Source organism: Leuciscus leuciscus (assembly GCF_965113295.1).
Source record: "Leuciscus leuciscus genome assembly, chromosome: 20".
Lineage (NCBI taxonomy): Eukaryota > Metazoa > Chordata > Actinopteri > Cypriniformes > Leuciscidae > Leuciscus > Leuciscus leuciscus.
Window position 1 is genome coordinate 7,589,116 of NC_138744.1, and position 16,623 is coordinate 7,605,738.

At 36.9% G+C, this 16,623-nt stretch overlaps 1 protein-coding gene across 3 annotated transcripts; it reads right to left on the reverse strand.

The window, feature by feature from the left end:
• Positions 1 to 3,417: 3,417 nt before the first annotated feature.
• On the reverse strand, positions 3,418 to 16,603 carry trmt11 (tRNA methyltransferase 11 homolog). Of its 3 annotated transcripts, none has more exons than XM_082149347.1 (14): positions 16,495 to 16,603; positions 16,220 to 16,285; positions 16,052 to 16,125; positions 15,021 to 15,102; positions 14,831 to 14,923; positions 14,570 to 14,704; positions 14,218 to 14,374; positions 12,885 to 12,965; positions 12,603 to 12,767; positions 12,268 to 12,340; positions 11,434 to 11,568; positions 7,157 to 7,277; positions 4,558 to 4,717; positions 3,418 to 3,917 (listed from the first exon to the last, which is right to left on the reverse strand). In XM_082149347.1, exons 1-13 carry the CDS (start codon positions 16,588 to 16,590, stop codon positions 4,577 to 4,579), a joined length of 1,419 nt encoding a protein of 472 aa, XP_082005473.1. In that variant the 5' UTR covers positions 16,591 to 16,603; the 3' UTR covers positions 3,418 to 3,917; positions 4,558 to 4,576. The 3 variants fall into 3 exon arrangements, with proteins under 3 accessions (XP_082005473.1, XP_082005472.1, XP_082005471.1); XM_082149346.1 differs by lacking the exon at positions 3,418 to 3,917 and adding an exon at positions 3,955 to 4,421; XM_082149345.1 differs by lacking the exon at positions 3,418 to 3,917 and having other exon boundaries at positions 4,450 to 4,717.
• Positions 16,604 to 16,623: the final 20 nt, after the last annotated feature.

Here is a 16,623-nt window from a genome sequence, read left to right on the forward strand (position 1 = left end):
TCGTCATTTAGACGGGGTGAGAATCACAAAACAGCTTAACAAGACACAGCTGAAAACGTAAGGAATCAAAGAGCCAGAATAACAAACTCTTAACACCAGAGTTTGTGAGTAAACATTCAAGGGACACAAAATGGCAGAGTTCCAGAGAGTAATTAATGAACACAACAAGCTTAGACTCATCTGTTCCTCTGAAGGGTTTGTTTGTGTAGGCTGGAGGAGGTAAAAGGGAGATGGGAGTGAGGTGGGCCTTGAGAAGATCATCACAGGGAACCTGAAAAAACACAAATCACACAAAAAAGCACACAATAATATCCTTCACTTTGTTTTGCAGGTTGACGCAGATATCAACCCTCCTATTAGGATATCAACCCTAACAGTAGAGCGTTGGCGCTTGCAACGCTAAGGTCATCATGGGTTCGATTCCCAGGGAAAGCAAGAATTGATAAGAATGTAAATATGTACCTTGAAATGCAATGTAAGTCGCTTTGGATAAAAGCGTCTGCCAAATGCATAAATGTAAATGACACAAAACCAAAAGTGTTGATGAAAAAGGACCATGAGCACATGCAAACCATATGAACACACAAACGCTAAATCCTAACTATGAAAAATTGTTGATTTTTATTTGGTCTTTTGTTCCTCTTTTTCCTAAACATCCTTTGTGCGCGTGTGGGTGAACGAGCAACATATTTGTTTTGCTGCCATATGAACCTAATAAAACTGACTCAAAGATCTCTTAAGGCTCTGCGCTGGTGAGAGCGTTATTGTTTTTGCTGGTTATTAGTTTTATTGGCTGTTCTTGAGCACCCCCATTTAAACTGCACAGCTCATTTGAAAACAAAAGGGAAATGTTGGGTATTAGAGTCAATTTAGATATTTTTAAGCACTTATAACTGAAAACGTCCAGTCCTGGCAGGAGCAGGTCACCAAGATAAATAATACTAAAGGCACAGTATGCAGTTTTGCCACTAGAGGTCAAAACAATAACAAAGGCATAGCTTGATGCCGCTGTGAATGAGCGTGGAATCATGGGAGTTGTCGTCTTTACCTCCATAACCGAATGAAAGCAATCCGACGGGACTGAAATCAAGTTCATGGATGAGCTAATGTATTCAAGTTTTATTAACGTTACTGCGGTATAAGGAAATTGAGGATACCGCAGATCTGACGTCAATGACAGGCGGCACAATGACACGGGCCGTTACACTGGTTAAAATAGCTGATTCCTCTTGATTAAACATTTTTGGAAACATTTGGGATAATATAAGTAGACAAGTCAACAAAATATATAACTTTGTTTAGTGGTTTTTGGATAGTTTAATCCAAAAATCTTAGCATTTGTTAATCTTAATTTCAACATTTACTAATACATTATTAAAATCAAAAGTTGTATATCTGTTAATATGATTTAATGGATTTGAGCTAACAAACTAACAATGCATAGTTGTACTTTTATTAACTAACATTAACAAAAATTAATAAATACTGCAACAAATGTTTTGCCGATTGTTAATGTTAGTGAATGAATTCACTAACATGACCTAAAGGGACCTTAAAATGGTTCCAATAAATTAGTACATAAATAAATAAATAAAATGTGAATGTCACAATTGTGATGTTCCTCAAATTTTATCCAAAAATAACATTGGTATGTTTTCAGAAATGGCTAAACTATAAATATAAACTATCATTTAAAAGTTCAGTAAGAGGTAAGATATATATACACACTCACCTAAAGGATTATTAGGAACACCTGTTCAATTTCTCATTAATGCAATTATCTAATCAACCAATCACATGGCAGTTGCTCTAATGCATTTAGGGGTGTGGTCCTGGTCAAGACAATCTCCTGAACTCCAAACTGAATGTCAGAATGGGAAAGAAAGGTGATTTAAGCAATTTTGAGCGTGGCATGGTTGTTGGTGCCAGACGGGCCGGTCTGAGTATTTCACAATCTGCTCAGTTACTGGGATTTTCACGCACAACCATTTCTAGGGTTTACAAAGAATGGTGTGAAAAGGGAAAAACATCCAGTATGCGGCAGTCCTGTGGGCGAAAATGCCTGGTTGATGCTAGAGGTCAGAGGAGAATGGGCCGACTGATTCAAGCTGATAGAAGAGCAACTTTGACTGAAATAACCACTCGTTACAACCGAGGTATGCAGCAAAGCATTTGTGAAGCCACAACACGCACAACCTTGAGGCGGATGGGCTACAACAGCAGAAGACCCCACCGGGTACCACTCATCTCCACTACAAATAGGAAAAATAGGCTACAATTTGCACGAGCTCACCAAAATTGGACAGTTGAAGACTGGAAAAATGTTGCCTGGTCTGATGAGTCTCGATTTCTGTTGAGACATTCAGATGGTAGAGTCAGAATTTGGCGTAAACAGAATGAGAACATGGATCCATCATGCCTTGTTACCACTGTGCAGGCTGGTGGTGGTGGTGTAATGGTGTGGGGGATGTTTTCTTGGCACACTTTAGGCCCCTTAGTGCCAATTGGGCATCGTTTAAATGCCACGGCCTACCTGAGCATTGTTTCTGACCATGTCCATCCCTTTATGACCACCATGTACCCATCCTCTGATGGCTACTTCCAGCAGGATAATGCACCATGTCACAAAGCTCGAATCATTTCAAATTGGTTTCTTGAACATGACAATGAGTTCACTGTACTAAAATGGCCCCCACAGTCACCAGATCTCAACCTAATAGAGCATCTTTGGGATGTGGTGGAAGGGGAGCTTCGTGCCCTGGATGTGCATCCCACAAATCTCCATCAACTGCAAGATGCTATCCTATCAATATGGGCCAACATTTCTAAAGAATGCTTTCAGCACCTTGTTGAATCAATGCCACGTAGAATTAAGGCAGTTCTGAAGGCGAAAGGGGGTCAAACACAGTATTAGTATGGTGTTCCTAATAATCCTTTAGGTGAGTGTATATATATATATATATATATTTTTTTTTTTTTTTTTTTTTTTTTTGTGGAATTAATGCTTATACTTTGCAAGGATGTATTTTGTTGATCGAAAATTAAAGATTTTATATATTGTTACAAAAGAAAATCTAATAAAATGCTGTTATGTTGAACTTTTCAATTATCAATGGGGCCTGAACAAAAAAAGTTCAGTAAAAAATTTTTAATAAAATGTATCACGGTTTCCACAAAACTATTATCTGTTTTCAACACTGATAAAAATAATGTTTCTTGAGCAGCAAATCAGCATATTAGAATGATTTCTGAAGGATCATGTGACACTGAAGAAAGTAATGATGGTGAAAATTCAGCTTTGCATCACAGAAATAAACTAAGTTTTAAAATATATAAAAATAAAAGTTATTTTAAATCGCAACAATACTTAAAATTGCTGTTTTAATGCATTTTTTCTCAAGTAAATGCAGCCTTGGAGAGCATTACAGACTTCTTTTAAAAACACTTAAAAATCATACGGACCACAAACTTAGTGTTACATTCACTGATCTATATATAGATCAGTGGTTACATTACATTTTAGACATGTTTCCATTCAACATATTTTTTTTTGCTAACCTAGAATAATGGTCTATAGAAATGAAAGGAATTTAGACATTATTTAACTAATGAACACTGAGGCACAATGGGGAGAAACTCGACATGAACGCAACTGCTACAACTTGTCCACTAATTGATTTGTTAACTTGTTCGCAACAGTTTGCAGTATATTCTTCATACATAACCCATTTATGCAAAAACGAAACAAATGCCAGCTCATCTTGCAATGGAAAGTGGGTTTCGGCCTAGAATAGTTGAAGGCTGTGCAGACAGTTCTGTGGCTTTTCACTTCATCAATCCTCTACAGGGGAGAGTTGAGGAATGGAAGGATGCTTATCTCCTTGATCCATTTCATTTCTGCTTACTCTAAAGAATGCCTGAATGTGGAAGAAAAAAAAGACAGAGAAACTAGAAATAGGAATTGTGCCAGAACACAATATCACTGTTTTATAATGTTTGAGATCAGACTCGAGGTTCAGTAATGCAAAATGAAGACAGCAACGACAGCTCACAGCTCTATCCTAATAAAAACATGCATCGAACAGTTTATGACATCACATGTTAAATCTCTGCCTAAGATCTCTCTTTATTTTCATAGGAGATCTTAATTATGTTGAAGACGGCTCTCTTTGAGGTGAGTTTAAGTCTAAGACAGATTCATTAGTCAGATGTCAGCCTGACCTGGTAAAAACTCTTTAAGGGAGTTTAGATAGCAGGCCCAGCGCTCCATCTTCCTCTGCAAACGTCCAGTAGGCACATTACATTTCACCCCTACATCTTCCCACTTCGCAAGCACTTGGAGAAACAGGTATTACGCTAATCCCTGTCGCCAATTTATCTTCGACACATTGCAACAAATTCAATCGCGTCTGCAGGGCTCGCTTTAGAGAAGAGGTAGATAAAAAGAAGTGAAGTAAACATACGTTCTTTTTTATTGAAACAACATGTATTTACATGTAACAATTAAGTTATAAAAAGATAGTATCAAAGTATCAAAACAAAAATACAATTTAAAACCTTTTTTTCCCTTCATGTTTTAATCTTCATTTTTTGGGGTGGCTTTGCTGTCCTTTCCGTTCTTCTTTGTGAGACCACTGAAGTATTTCTCTCTGAAAGAGTTGTGACCCTGGTATGAGGTGAAGCGAGGGTCAGCAAGGTGCACTAGTTTGTCCGAATCCTGCAAGAAAGCATTTTAAACAGTTTAAATAAAAGAACAGCAGACAGAAAGTGCAGGATTCAAGCAGTTCTTCAATGGCGGGAAGTTGAAAGGGTACATATGCATTTTTTTAAACGACTCAATACTAATGTTTTAACTTCAGAAGAGTGATTTTGTCCATACGAAATCAGGGATATTCCACCAAATATTGATTTCTTAACTAAATCAGTTAAAAATGTGATATGAATATGAACTTTTTCGAGAACTAAAACCACATCCATTTTGAATAATGCATCTTTTTTTGAGCATTGATTTCTGAAGGATCATGTGATGCTAAAGACTGGAGTAATGATGCTGAAAATCCAGCTTTGTATCACAGGAATACAGTACTTTTAAATTGATAGTATAAAATAGTCAAAAATACAGTAAAACAGTAATATTGTGAAATATTACAATTTAAAATAATTGTTTTGTAACTAAATGCAGCCTTGGTGAGCATAAGAGACTTCTTTCAAAAGCATAAAAAAAAAACCCTCATGCTTTTGACAGGTACTGTACATTAAAAACTAAAGGCACGCTAAAGAAAAATGGCAGAAACAGGCATAAATGTTTGGCTTAGTGCAGCACACTTTTAAGTTTTCACAGTCAAGTGCCTAATGACAGACAGCAGAGTGTTAAGTTCCTCAGATTTTCCTGCTCAGAGTGGAGGCCAGGATCTTAAGCAGAACATGCTGGAGGGAAGCACACTGCGCGCAGGCTAACGAGGTGGCAGAAAGACTGAGCTCAAAGTGATGACTCCAGATCTGGGCCTGCAAACCATCAACGGCACCTTCTACAACACACTCCCTTCTGCCAGTCAGCAAGGACTCAGTTCAGGTCACACGCGCCGAGCCCTTAGTTTACAACACAACTTGCGCAAGACAGACCACACAAGCCCACAGGAACAGACCCTAGTGTCTGTCGCGGCCTAAGTGGGCTGTAATGTCAATCAGAATTACAGGATGAACAAATGAAGAAAAAAAAAGCACAGAGAATCTCATGCAAACAGTCACGAAATGTCAAAGTCCTATTTCACTCCACAAATAGAATAGAACAAATAGTCTATTTTTAAGACAATTAATTATTTTTTTTCACTCTCTCAATTCTTGGCACCATACTGTAAAATGAACAAAATCTTCTGACTGTAATGCAAATATATAAACTTTTTAAAAATAAATTATTCTATTATTATTAAAATAATAAAAGTCAATCTGTTCATCGCATAAAGCGATAGAGTCTCTTCAGAATAATTTGGACTAAACCGCACAATTCATATGGATTAGTTTTACGATCTCTTTATGAACTTTTTGAAGCGTCAAAGTTCATTTGCATAGCTGTCAATGGAGGGACAGAAAGCTCTCAGATTCCATCAAAAAGATCGTTTGGATTGGAATGACACGAGGGTGAGTAATTAATGACAGAATTTTCATTTTTGGGTGAACTAACCCTTTAACCAGAAAAACAAACAGATCTTTGATGTAGATACTTTACAAGGGGAGATGAGGACACACAGATTGTGTGTGCCAAAATGCAAAATGTAAAGAGAAACAGAGTAAGAGATGGAAAGAGAGAGAAAGAGAAGGACACAAGGCAGGAACAGGGCCTCATCTGGACTCAGAGTTGTTTGACAGTACTAGACTAATGCTAGATCTGCTAAGCTCCTGAAAGTTTTGTTTTCCGTTCTAAAAATAAGCTTCACTGGGTAATATTTATCCCATAATGCAACAAGACATGTTCCTTCTGTTTCAAAAAAAGCAACAGAACCCACGTGAAGAGCATTGAGGGAACAGTCTAACACAGCCAATCAAGGACATTAGGATAAACTTACATAAACAACAAGCAGAGGACACTATTCAGATGTTTTTTCAGCTACTGCTGGACATGAGGAGAACTTTGGCAGAGATCTCCATAATCGTACTGAGGGATCTGATGCCAAGATCACATACTTGAGCTTTGGGAAAAGGGCCAGTTTTTCACAGAAGAGACTCATTTGATAGTATTTTTTTTATCTTTCGGGTTTGAAGCAAGTTCAGGAGGAAGCCAAGGACAATGCATCTGTAGGTAACATATTCGTTCCAGGTTTGGAGCATAAGTCAGAGAAGACAAATGTCAGTCTGAGTAGATATTCGTGAGTGTGTTTCAGGAAAGCTTTTATGGGAACAATTTGGGGTTTTGAAGTGAAGTGGCTGTCAAATTCAAAGATGGATTATTTTCCATACAATGTGTGATTAAGTCATTAAAGCAGCTTAAAAACAGCGAGTCAACCACAGCCAGATGGCAGGTTATTTTCAGAGCATTCAATGCGGCACCATAAAAGACGTAACCGTATTAAACATATTCAGGAGCACATGCCGACAGTTTGCATAAATCAAGCTCATCTTAAGAGCAAGGGGTCTTCACCCAAAAAAAAGCCTCGCATACCTCAGGCTCCTTGGTCTTCTCCATGGCGATGAGTCTTCGAGACGTGTGGCTGGACAGAGTTTGTTCGCAGTTGCTGATGAGAGTCAAACAAGGGTGAAGAGGCACCATCTCCTCACAGTACCTGCAGACAACAGTACAGTTTTTAGATCAGCCAGCTGCCCACTTATCAAATGAAACACCTTGATAGTGGTAGGGGATGTCACAACCAGCAACTGTTATTTTCAAAATTGCACCACTGCTCACTTGTATCACATGCACAGCATAGCAATGGAAAAGGGGCGATCAATTAAATGAGTGGCTGATGTTTTTTTACATTCCCTGACACTTATTCCCTACTCACTTTGGAAGTTAAACAATGTTGAAGGTTACCAAAATAAACACCGAAGCAATGCATGTATATAGCCACATTTAAGGCTCTAGCCAATCATCGAGGACAACATTTGACATCTTGCTATAGCAATTACAAGTCTGTGTTCATTATGAAAAAAACAACAACGTAAATATAGCGCCAAAATTGCAACCACATTTGTTGGGTTAGACAAAACTTCTATTTTTACTTGATTCAGATTATTTTATTTAGTGCCATGTCAGCATTCAAAGCTATTTTCATGGCAAAAATTCAACTACAAAAATACAAATATCATATAAATACAATAAAAACCAACCAAACAAAAACAGACAATAAATTAACATATGATAAAAAAATCCAAAACCTTTTCAGGCATAATCTTACTAAATAAGTCCTTAAGTGAGGTAACTTCATAAAAGAGCATTCTGCTTGTAGTCCAGGACAATCTAATAAAATATGTTTTATTTGTACTTGCAAGTGACTTAAATTAACATGAAGCTCGGTTGCGGTTCAGTGAGGGAGTCGATTGTGAACTCAGTACCGTGTCAGAACGAATAACTGACGGATTGAAACTGAGCAAATTCAAAGCTGTGTCCAAAATTCTCGGACCATATTTTCTCAGGAAGTTGGTGTCATTTAATGCAAGTGTCTCAATACTTAAATGTTTAATTACTTTATTGAAAGTGTTTTGACCATTTTAATCACTTGCTGGTTTGGAAATGTCACAGTGAAACAAAAAAGTTAACTTTAAGCCGGATGCACACTGTGCGATTTATAATAGTCCTTTGCGATTGTTGCTTGTCAGACTGTACGAACACGATCATCGCTGTGAGCCATGACACACTGTAAGATCTCAGTTGTCAATGTCAGACTCTACGACGGTCAATACACGTAAAAAACGGACACACGCAAGAAAACTTGTCCAGAGTTTTACATCATCAATCAATGACACGTTCGGTGATGTGAGCTGCATACGCGGGATTGAAATGGTGGCTACAAAGAAATCTTTAATGTTAATTTTGGTTATGGCCTGTCTTGAAAAACTAAGACAATTTGACGGTCGTAGGAGAAGTCACACTGCAGGACTGTGAGCCAAATCTTATGACACTGCCAGAATTTGCAGACCTTTGTCTGAGGTCAAATTTGATCACAGTGGTCATTAATTGGCTGTCGGTGAACATGTCAAACTAACAAAGAGAAACTTCAGATTTTAGCCTAGGATCAGAGGATTCTTTTAGGATTTGCTAAATTGGTCTCAGACGTCCAAATCATGGCCAAAATCGCACAGTGTGCACCCGGCTTTAGGAAAGTCCTAAGTATTGCGACTAAATTACTTGGTATCTGTCTGATTGGTTTAGAACAAATCTACAAAACTAGATGTCTTAAAGCCATGAAAGTCATATCAGATTATAGGCTTTTACCTTCGGGTTGGAGATTTAGGATGCCAGTGTTTGTTTTTTGTTTGTTTTCAATAAAACTGAACTGTACATTGCTTGTTTATGTGTGAACGCATGTTGAAATGTTGCTGTGTGCAAGACAAACCGGTGTGCGCTTTAAAGGCCGATTTAAAGAAATAATAACTGACGAAACAACATAAATTGCAAATGGTGACTAGATTGTTACCACATTTTTTGTTGCATTTCTGACAATTTTTTTTCACAATCTGGAGCCATGCCACAACTATGTGAAACACTGAGAAGATCCAAACTATTCATTGTTCCAAGAGGCTGTGAAGACAGTTAATAGGGACATTAACTCAGCAGGGAGTTGAGCTGGTGGGCTGTTAACATTCACATGCTGACAGACGTGTTCGCACGCACCGACTCCCTTCATTTTTCAGACTATTACGTAAATATGACTAGTGCCTGAAATCAATGAAAAAATCGTTCCGAGGGCTGCTAGCAGTAGCTGAACCTCATCCACACAAAGCCACTGATCCACAAACCATTGCGCACACGCAGTTAGCTCCGTTTCAAACAAATCATAAATTATGTGCCCTCTTTTCAACGGACCTGACAAAGCAAAACAAGGAGCCATACAAAGCATACATATTCTCCATCGTACTGTTTACATGGAGCTACTCCTGTCACCTTGGAGAAATGTCTAACAAATGTCAGCTTTCCAGTAAAGGGCCCTCTGGAGAACTCTGTCCACAGAAATCACCTGACAGAATCACATTTCTGAATATAGGGCAATGAGTCAGAACAGACTAGTGCATTATGGGGTACTAATGACTGACTAACATCCCATGTGGATTACACTCATCTCTGCTTTCTCTTCATGACGTCCATGTCCTGTAAAAGAGATTATTCTTCCGTTTGCAACAATATGCAGTGGTAACAAAACAATTAAAGTAAAGGTCAAAGATGTGTCATTTGACGCAAAAGACTCACTTTCACCATCATGTATCACTGTGGACACCATTCAAAATACATTAGGGTGTTACTCGATCATCCCTCCTTTAACTTTGTTTGTTATGAATTAACTGCTGCGTCACCAGAAATGGGGAAATCTTGACATTTACTATGGCAGATGTGTTTTCATCTGGTCTGGGGATGGATTGTGAACTTTCTCCACAGGATGAAGTGGATGAATCGGATACTGAGGGCTGTTTCCACTTCTAACTGTTACAAGGGTAATCAACATCGAAGCCCCAGATTCCAGCGGCAGTCATCCGCTCCTCTGACACCAAATTTATAAACACAAGTGTTGCTATACTAAGACCAGCTCTGAAGATCGTTCACGACGCCAGCGCCTCCTTGTGGTGGATGTTTCTGATTGCTCTCAATTAAATCCTTTCTGTCTGTCAGCAAACTCAAACATATTCAGATCAGCAGTCATTATATCATCTTCTGAACCGTCGGCCAGACATGCTAGAGTTCAGTTCTGTCAAGTTTGGTTCTGACACTTTAGCTTGGTGTCTGTATTCTGATTTTTCCTGTTAGTCTCTTGTGCTCACCAAGGATGTATCTATTTGATCAAAAATACAGTACTATTGTGAAATATTATCAAAAATTCTTTCCTATGATGCAAAGCTGAAATTTCAGCATCATTACTCCAGTCTTCAGTGTCACATGATCCTTCAGAAATCATTTGAATATGCTGATTTGCTGCTCAAGAAACATTTATTATTATTATCAGTGTTGAAACTGTTGTGCTGCTTAATATTTTGTGGAAACCGTGATACTTTTCAGAACAGCAAAAACATTTATTTTAAATAAAATCTTGTGTAACAGTAACATTATAAATGCCCTTACTGTCACTTTTGAACAATTTAACATCCTTGGTAAAAAAAAAAAAAAAAAATCTATCGAGAGAGAGAGAGAGATTTTTTTTTTTATTACTAACCTAACATTTTTGAATGGCAGTGTGAATCAAAAAAGTATTTTGTCAACATTTTGCCAGACACACTTTGAAATGAATGAAAACATTAATAAATATTAATAATTGTGTGATGCATGATTTTTATCGGAACAGATGACGCTAGCTAAATTCATGATTGTTGGCATCAGCAATCCTGAGGGAGTGAATCCTGTAACTACATGATGTCAAATCTGTCTACAAGTGAGATGGAGGTGAGGTAAAGGTGTAGATCACAAGCAGTGGGTCCCTCCTTTGAGTCACTACTCTTCCCGGGCCCTGTAATCAGTGGATAGCACGATCTGTGGACACTGCTGTTTGTGGTCAGTGGAAAATACCCCACGGCTTCACACCTGCTCCAATGCTGGGCTGACCGCAGGTCAACAAGCCTGAGCAGGTTTAACACCCTGCACTGTAACAGGGGGCTTGAACTACTGATATGCTTTGAGCTCATATTTACAGACATAAGAAGGTACAAGATATCCCCCTAGTGACTAATTCAGTGCACATATGCTATATCTGATGTTGACAGTGCATGTGACCATTCAGCCTGATTAGATTTACTTACTCTGGTCTGTAGATTGGTAGCCAGTAGACGAGACGTCCACCTAAAACCAAGTGGTGGGCTGCAAAATTCAAGAGGTCGGCAAAGATATCACTCAGATGATAAGCCATTGAAACAGGGACGTGATTCTCTCCAGAGCTGCATTGGGATATGAAACAAAAAAATATAATCAATAGAAGAAACTCAAGAGTGATAGTTCACCAAAAAATAGAAAGTCCTTCATTTACTTGCAGTCAAGCTGTTCCAAAATTGTTTCTTCCATGGAACAAAAAAAAAAAAAAAAAATCTAGATACATTTTTTTATTGTATTATTTATTTTGTATTAACCTGAATTAATATTAGTAATTAGTATATATTCTAACTGTCATACAAAATGTTCAATAAAGACATGCATAGTGTTTCAAAAGATTTCTATTTCAAATAAATGCTGTTTTTAAACATTCTATTAATTAAAGAATCATGAAAAAAAATCTGCACAAAGGTCATAAGAAATATTTATTGAGCAGCAAATCAGCATATTAGAATGATTTCTGAAGGATTATGTGACACTAAAGACTGGAGTAATGACTGCTGAAAACTTGCCATCACAGGAATAAATTACATTCAATGTATTTTTTTAAATAAAATAAATAAAACGAGTATAAGAGACTCTTTCAAAACGAATTTAAAAAAATCTTACCGACCCCAAACTTTTGAATGGTAGTTTAATTGTATAGTCTTGTACTATTTGTTGAGCTAGTAGTGAGGCAGTAGGCTTATTTGATGACTGGCTCACATCTAAAGAGTGTTTCAAGTGGTTCTATTAAAAATGCAGGTGGATAAAGGTGATATGCTTACAAATCCTCAGGAGGTTTGATGATATCTTTATTAGATCCCGTTCTCCTTGTGGACTCACGGATACCATATGGAGCTGCGTAAGGGAAACGAAAAACACTTGAAGCTTCAAAACAACAGTTAACGGTAACAAATAAAAACAAACAAATGTGACTTAATGGTGAAGTGTGTCATTTCTACGCCACTAAACGTATGTGAATAAAAATCCAGCCTAAGCTACAGTAGTAGCGTGTTTTGGAACCTGGTAGCTGGTTTTTAGCTTTCAGGTTTACCATAGTATTTTAACATAAAAAAGGACACTCTTCACCTTTAAAGGCCTTCAGTTTGTAGGAACATACGGTCTGTAACAATGCAATCAAACAGTGGGTTTTTCCTCCAAACCGCTTTGGAAGCATCGGAGACCATGACATCCACGTAGAGACTCTCATTCCCATACTGCCGCAGGTTTGCTCTGATGTTCTCATCTGGTCCTCTCCATTTCTGATCCTTCCTGCTGGCTTTTCCTGCAACAGATTTAAATGCTCAAAAGTGCACACTAACAGCAAACTTACTGACTAAACCTACATTGTGTGGAAAACTAGATGGAGAAAATGATAGTGATGGCTTTAAAAAAAACGTACCAATTCCATGGATAGTGTTATAATCGATGTCTGTCCCACATACATAAGCCCCAAAGTGTGAACACGCTACCAGAAGACTACCTGAAAAACAAGAGGAACACAATGATCATGAGAGAATTAAATAAGTGGTCTCTGGAATATATCTGACTGTAGATCTTTATATATGCATGACACTTTAAAAGTACGGCCTATAGGGATTTCCAGCCATCCAGAGAGTTTTCAACTAAATAAGCACATCTGGCTGGCAGATCTCAGTGCATGTGGTGACAATAGACTTATGATAAAGCCTAGCAACATCATGGCACGCTACAATTTTACAGTGAACCTCGCTTTGGGAAAGAGAGAAATGCAGCCCCATGCTGTTTTGAAAGCCAGCAATCCTTCGTTTGACTAATGACGCTCTAAATTGGTCCTTTCAAAGTCAAAAGAAAGAGTAAAAGTGGGCCAACTGAGATGGGAGAGTGAGAATTCTTGTGAGCCATCACAAAAGATTATAGAAAAACCTGCTCCTGGATCCTGTTAGACGCAAATAAGAAACAGAATATGATGGCACACATCCTCAATCATCCAGACAAGCTGTCAGATGTGATTTCACTCAGAATGAGACAAACACCTGCTTCAGTTTGGCCCAAAATGAAGTCTCTAAACTTTTCTGATTAACAACCTGCCAAACAATCTACAAGACTAAATGATTCATTTGCAGAATAAAGAGATCTGATTTTATAAATGTGTTGGATGAGAAACTTATAAAGTCACTGACAACTAGTATAAAAAGTAAAAGAACCTTCAATATAAAGTCAATAAATAATTAAATAAAGAAATTACATAGTACTTAATTGATCAAATAATTCTTCCACCAAATGATACAGTTCATTAACTGTAGACTCTAGGATTGGCAAGAAACATAACGAAGCAAAATTTATATTATTCTGGAAAATATTCAATTTACGATGCCTTGGTTAATATAGAATTTAAGCGATGGTAAGTTAAGATATTAATAAATTAATACAGCGAGGATCTATTAAATTGAATCAAGTGACAGTAAAGTAATTGATGTTACAATAAAATTCTATTTAAACTTGTTTTCAACACTGATGATAAGAAATGTTGTACCAAATCAGGATATTAAAGGATCATGTGACACTGAAGAGTGGAATAATTCTGAAAATTCAGCTTTAACCTCACAGGAATAAATGCCATTTTAAAATACATTAAAATAGAAAACAGTTATTTTAAACTATAATGATATTTCACAGCAAAACTGTGTTTTGATCAAATGAATGGTGAGCATAATAGACTTCAAAGCCTTCTATCTGCACAGACTTTTCCTCACCTGTTCCGACAAAAGGATCGTAAACCAAATCATCAGCCTTTACTTTGGCATGATTGGCCATGATGAAAGAGAGGCCAGCGTCCATACTAGTGTTCCCAATGAAATGTCTCTTCTTCACACTGTGAGAGCGAATTAATTCTCTCTGACCATCTGCAATCTGAAGAGAATACCTATTTAACATTTAAGAGTTGATACAGTATGTTACCTCTTATTTCAAGAACATCATTCAGCTTTAGTATCTAGGGCACAAATCAAGCACTTTACAAATCCATACAATAGTCAAACGTGAAGCCTTGCACACATCACTAAAGAAACATTCTGAAACATTAAATATCTGGGAAGAGCTGCTCACCCATCTCCCAAAGTACAAATGGAAAGGATCATCTGGGATGTCATTAGGATCCGAGCCATAATCCTCCAGCAAACAGAAAATATGATCTGGATCCTTTAGATTGACCTTCCCTTCAAACGGCAGGAAGTCTAGAGCCTGTGTCAAAAATAATTAAGACATTCAAAAAAATTGCAATTGAAGTGCTTACTGAATTAACACTAATTATGGATTGTATGCCACAGAATTAGGCATTCGAAGCGTACAAACATGTAAAATACTTACATCAATCTTACTGATTCTGTCCTTAAACTCTAACGTTTTGTTGAAAGTGTAGACGTTGATCTTATAAGTTGAATTCTGTTGTAGATATGGAGCCTGTGAAGAATTCATACAAGATACAGTTTATTCAGAGATACACTCTGTAAATCTCAAGGACACATTGTACTTTACTGTGAGGGAAACATGAACAAACCATGCTTTCTGCTGGATACGCCAGCAATGACCTCTTCAACTCGTCTGTTGTCCTTCCATGACCCCAAAGTTCAAAAGCAGACCTTGAAATTGAAATCAATATTAAACTTTACATAAATACAGCAATTTAATAAATGTCACTGTATTTTATTTATTTATCGTGGCTTATTTTAGTAACACTTTACAATAAGGTTTCATTTGATAAAGTCAATTAATGCGTTAATTAACATAAACTAACAATGAGCACTATACTTTTTGCAGTATTTATTCATCTTTGTTAATAAAAATACAATTGTTCACTCTTTGTCACAGTGCCTTAAAGGTTCACCCAAAAATAAAAAAATTCTATCCTCATTTACTCACCCTCATATTGTTCCAAACATGTATGAATTTATTTCTTCTGCTGAACACAAAAGAAGATATTTTGAAGAATGTCGGTAACCAAACAGTTGATGGGCCACATTGACTTCCATAATATGTAAAAAGAAAATACTATGGAAGACAATGGGGCACATCAACTGTTTGGTTACTGACATTCTTCAAAATATCATCTTTTGTGTTCAGCAGAAGAAAGAAATTCATTCATGTTTGGAACAACTTGAGGGTGACAAAATGATGACAGAATTTTCATATTTGGATGAACTATCCCTTTAACTAATGCTAACCACTTTTTTTTTTTTTTTTATGTAGTAAATGGTGGAAATAACATTAAGATAAATAAATGCTGTAGAAATATTGTTTTTTGTTCAATATAACTAATGTTAGTAACAAATGAAACCTTGTTATAATATTGACAAAAACACCCATGTTTTCATCTATCTAATATTCACACATTGATCTTAAGCCAATCATTGACTACATTCAAATAAATGCAGTTCTGACTGGTCATAGGGTCAGTGAATCATATGCAAAGTAACTCAAAATTGAGGTAAATAAATATCGCTGAGTAAATGCAATTAGATTAATATTTCTACTAGTTTGTCATCCTAAGCATTTTAAATGTTATTTATATAATAAAATATTTCAACCTACTTGCCACAAACCGTTCTGGACATGACACTCCGTATATCATCTTCCGACAAGCCATTTAGTTGCCAAAAGGGGGACTTATGAGGAAAAAGTTAGAATTGTTAGGAAATAAAAAACAACTTAAAGCAAATTCCTTATGTCAAGTAAAAAAAATATATATTTTAGCATTACCTTTTCTATGAATGTTTCTGATGTATCAAATGACTGGTTCCTTAGAGACAGCAATGCTTTTATTTCCTGCAATAAATAATTCAAATTGCGATTCATGAATGTTTACCAAATACAGTTCAAATTAAAATAATTAACTATACAACAATGAACTGAGCTGTGCAAAAAATAGTATGAATAACGAGCTCATTAGTTCAAAATACACTCTGACAGTTTAATCCAATAAATAAGCATTTTAACACGAAGGTCTAAGTGTACTGAAGGTTTACAGTTTGTACCGGTAATCTAAAATCGACGTTATCATGTGCCAGATGAAGTAAATATTGTCTGCAGCACGCTCGACCAGAGTGGAGCGCCATGTTTGTGTGCAACATTCAACATCATCCGACGGGTATATTATGCCCGTA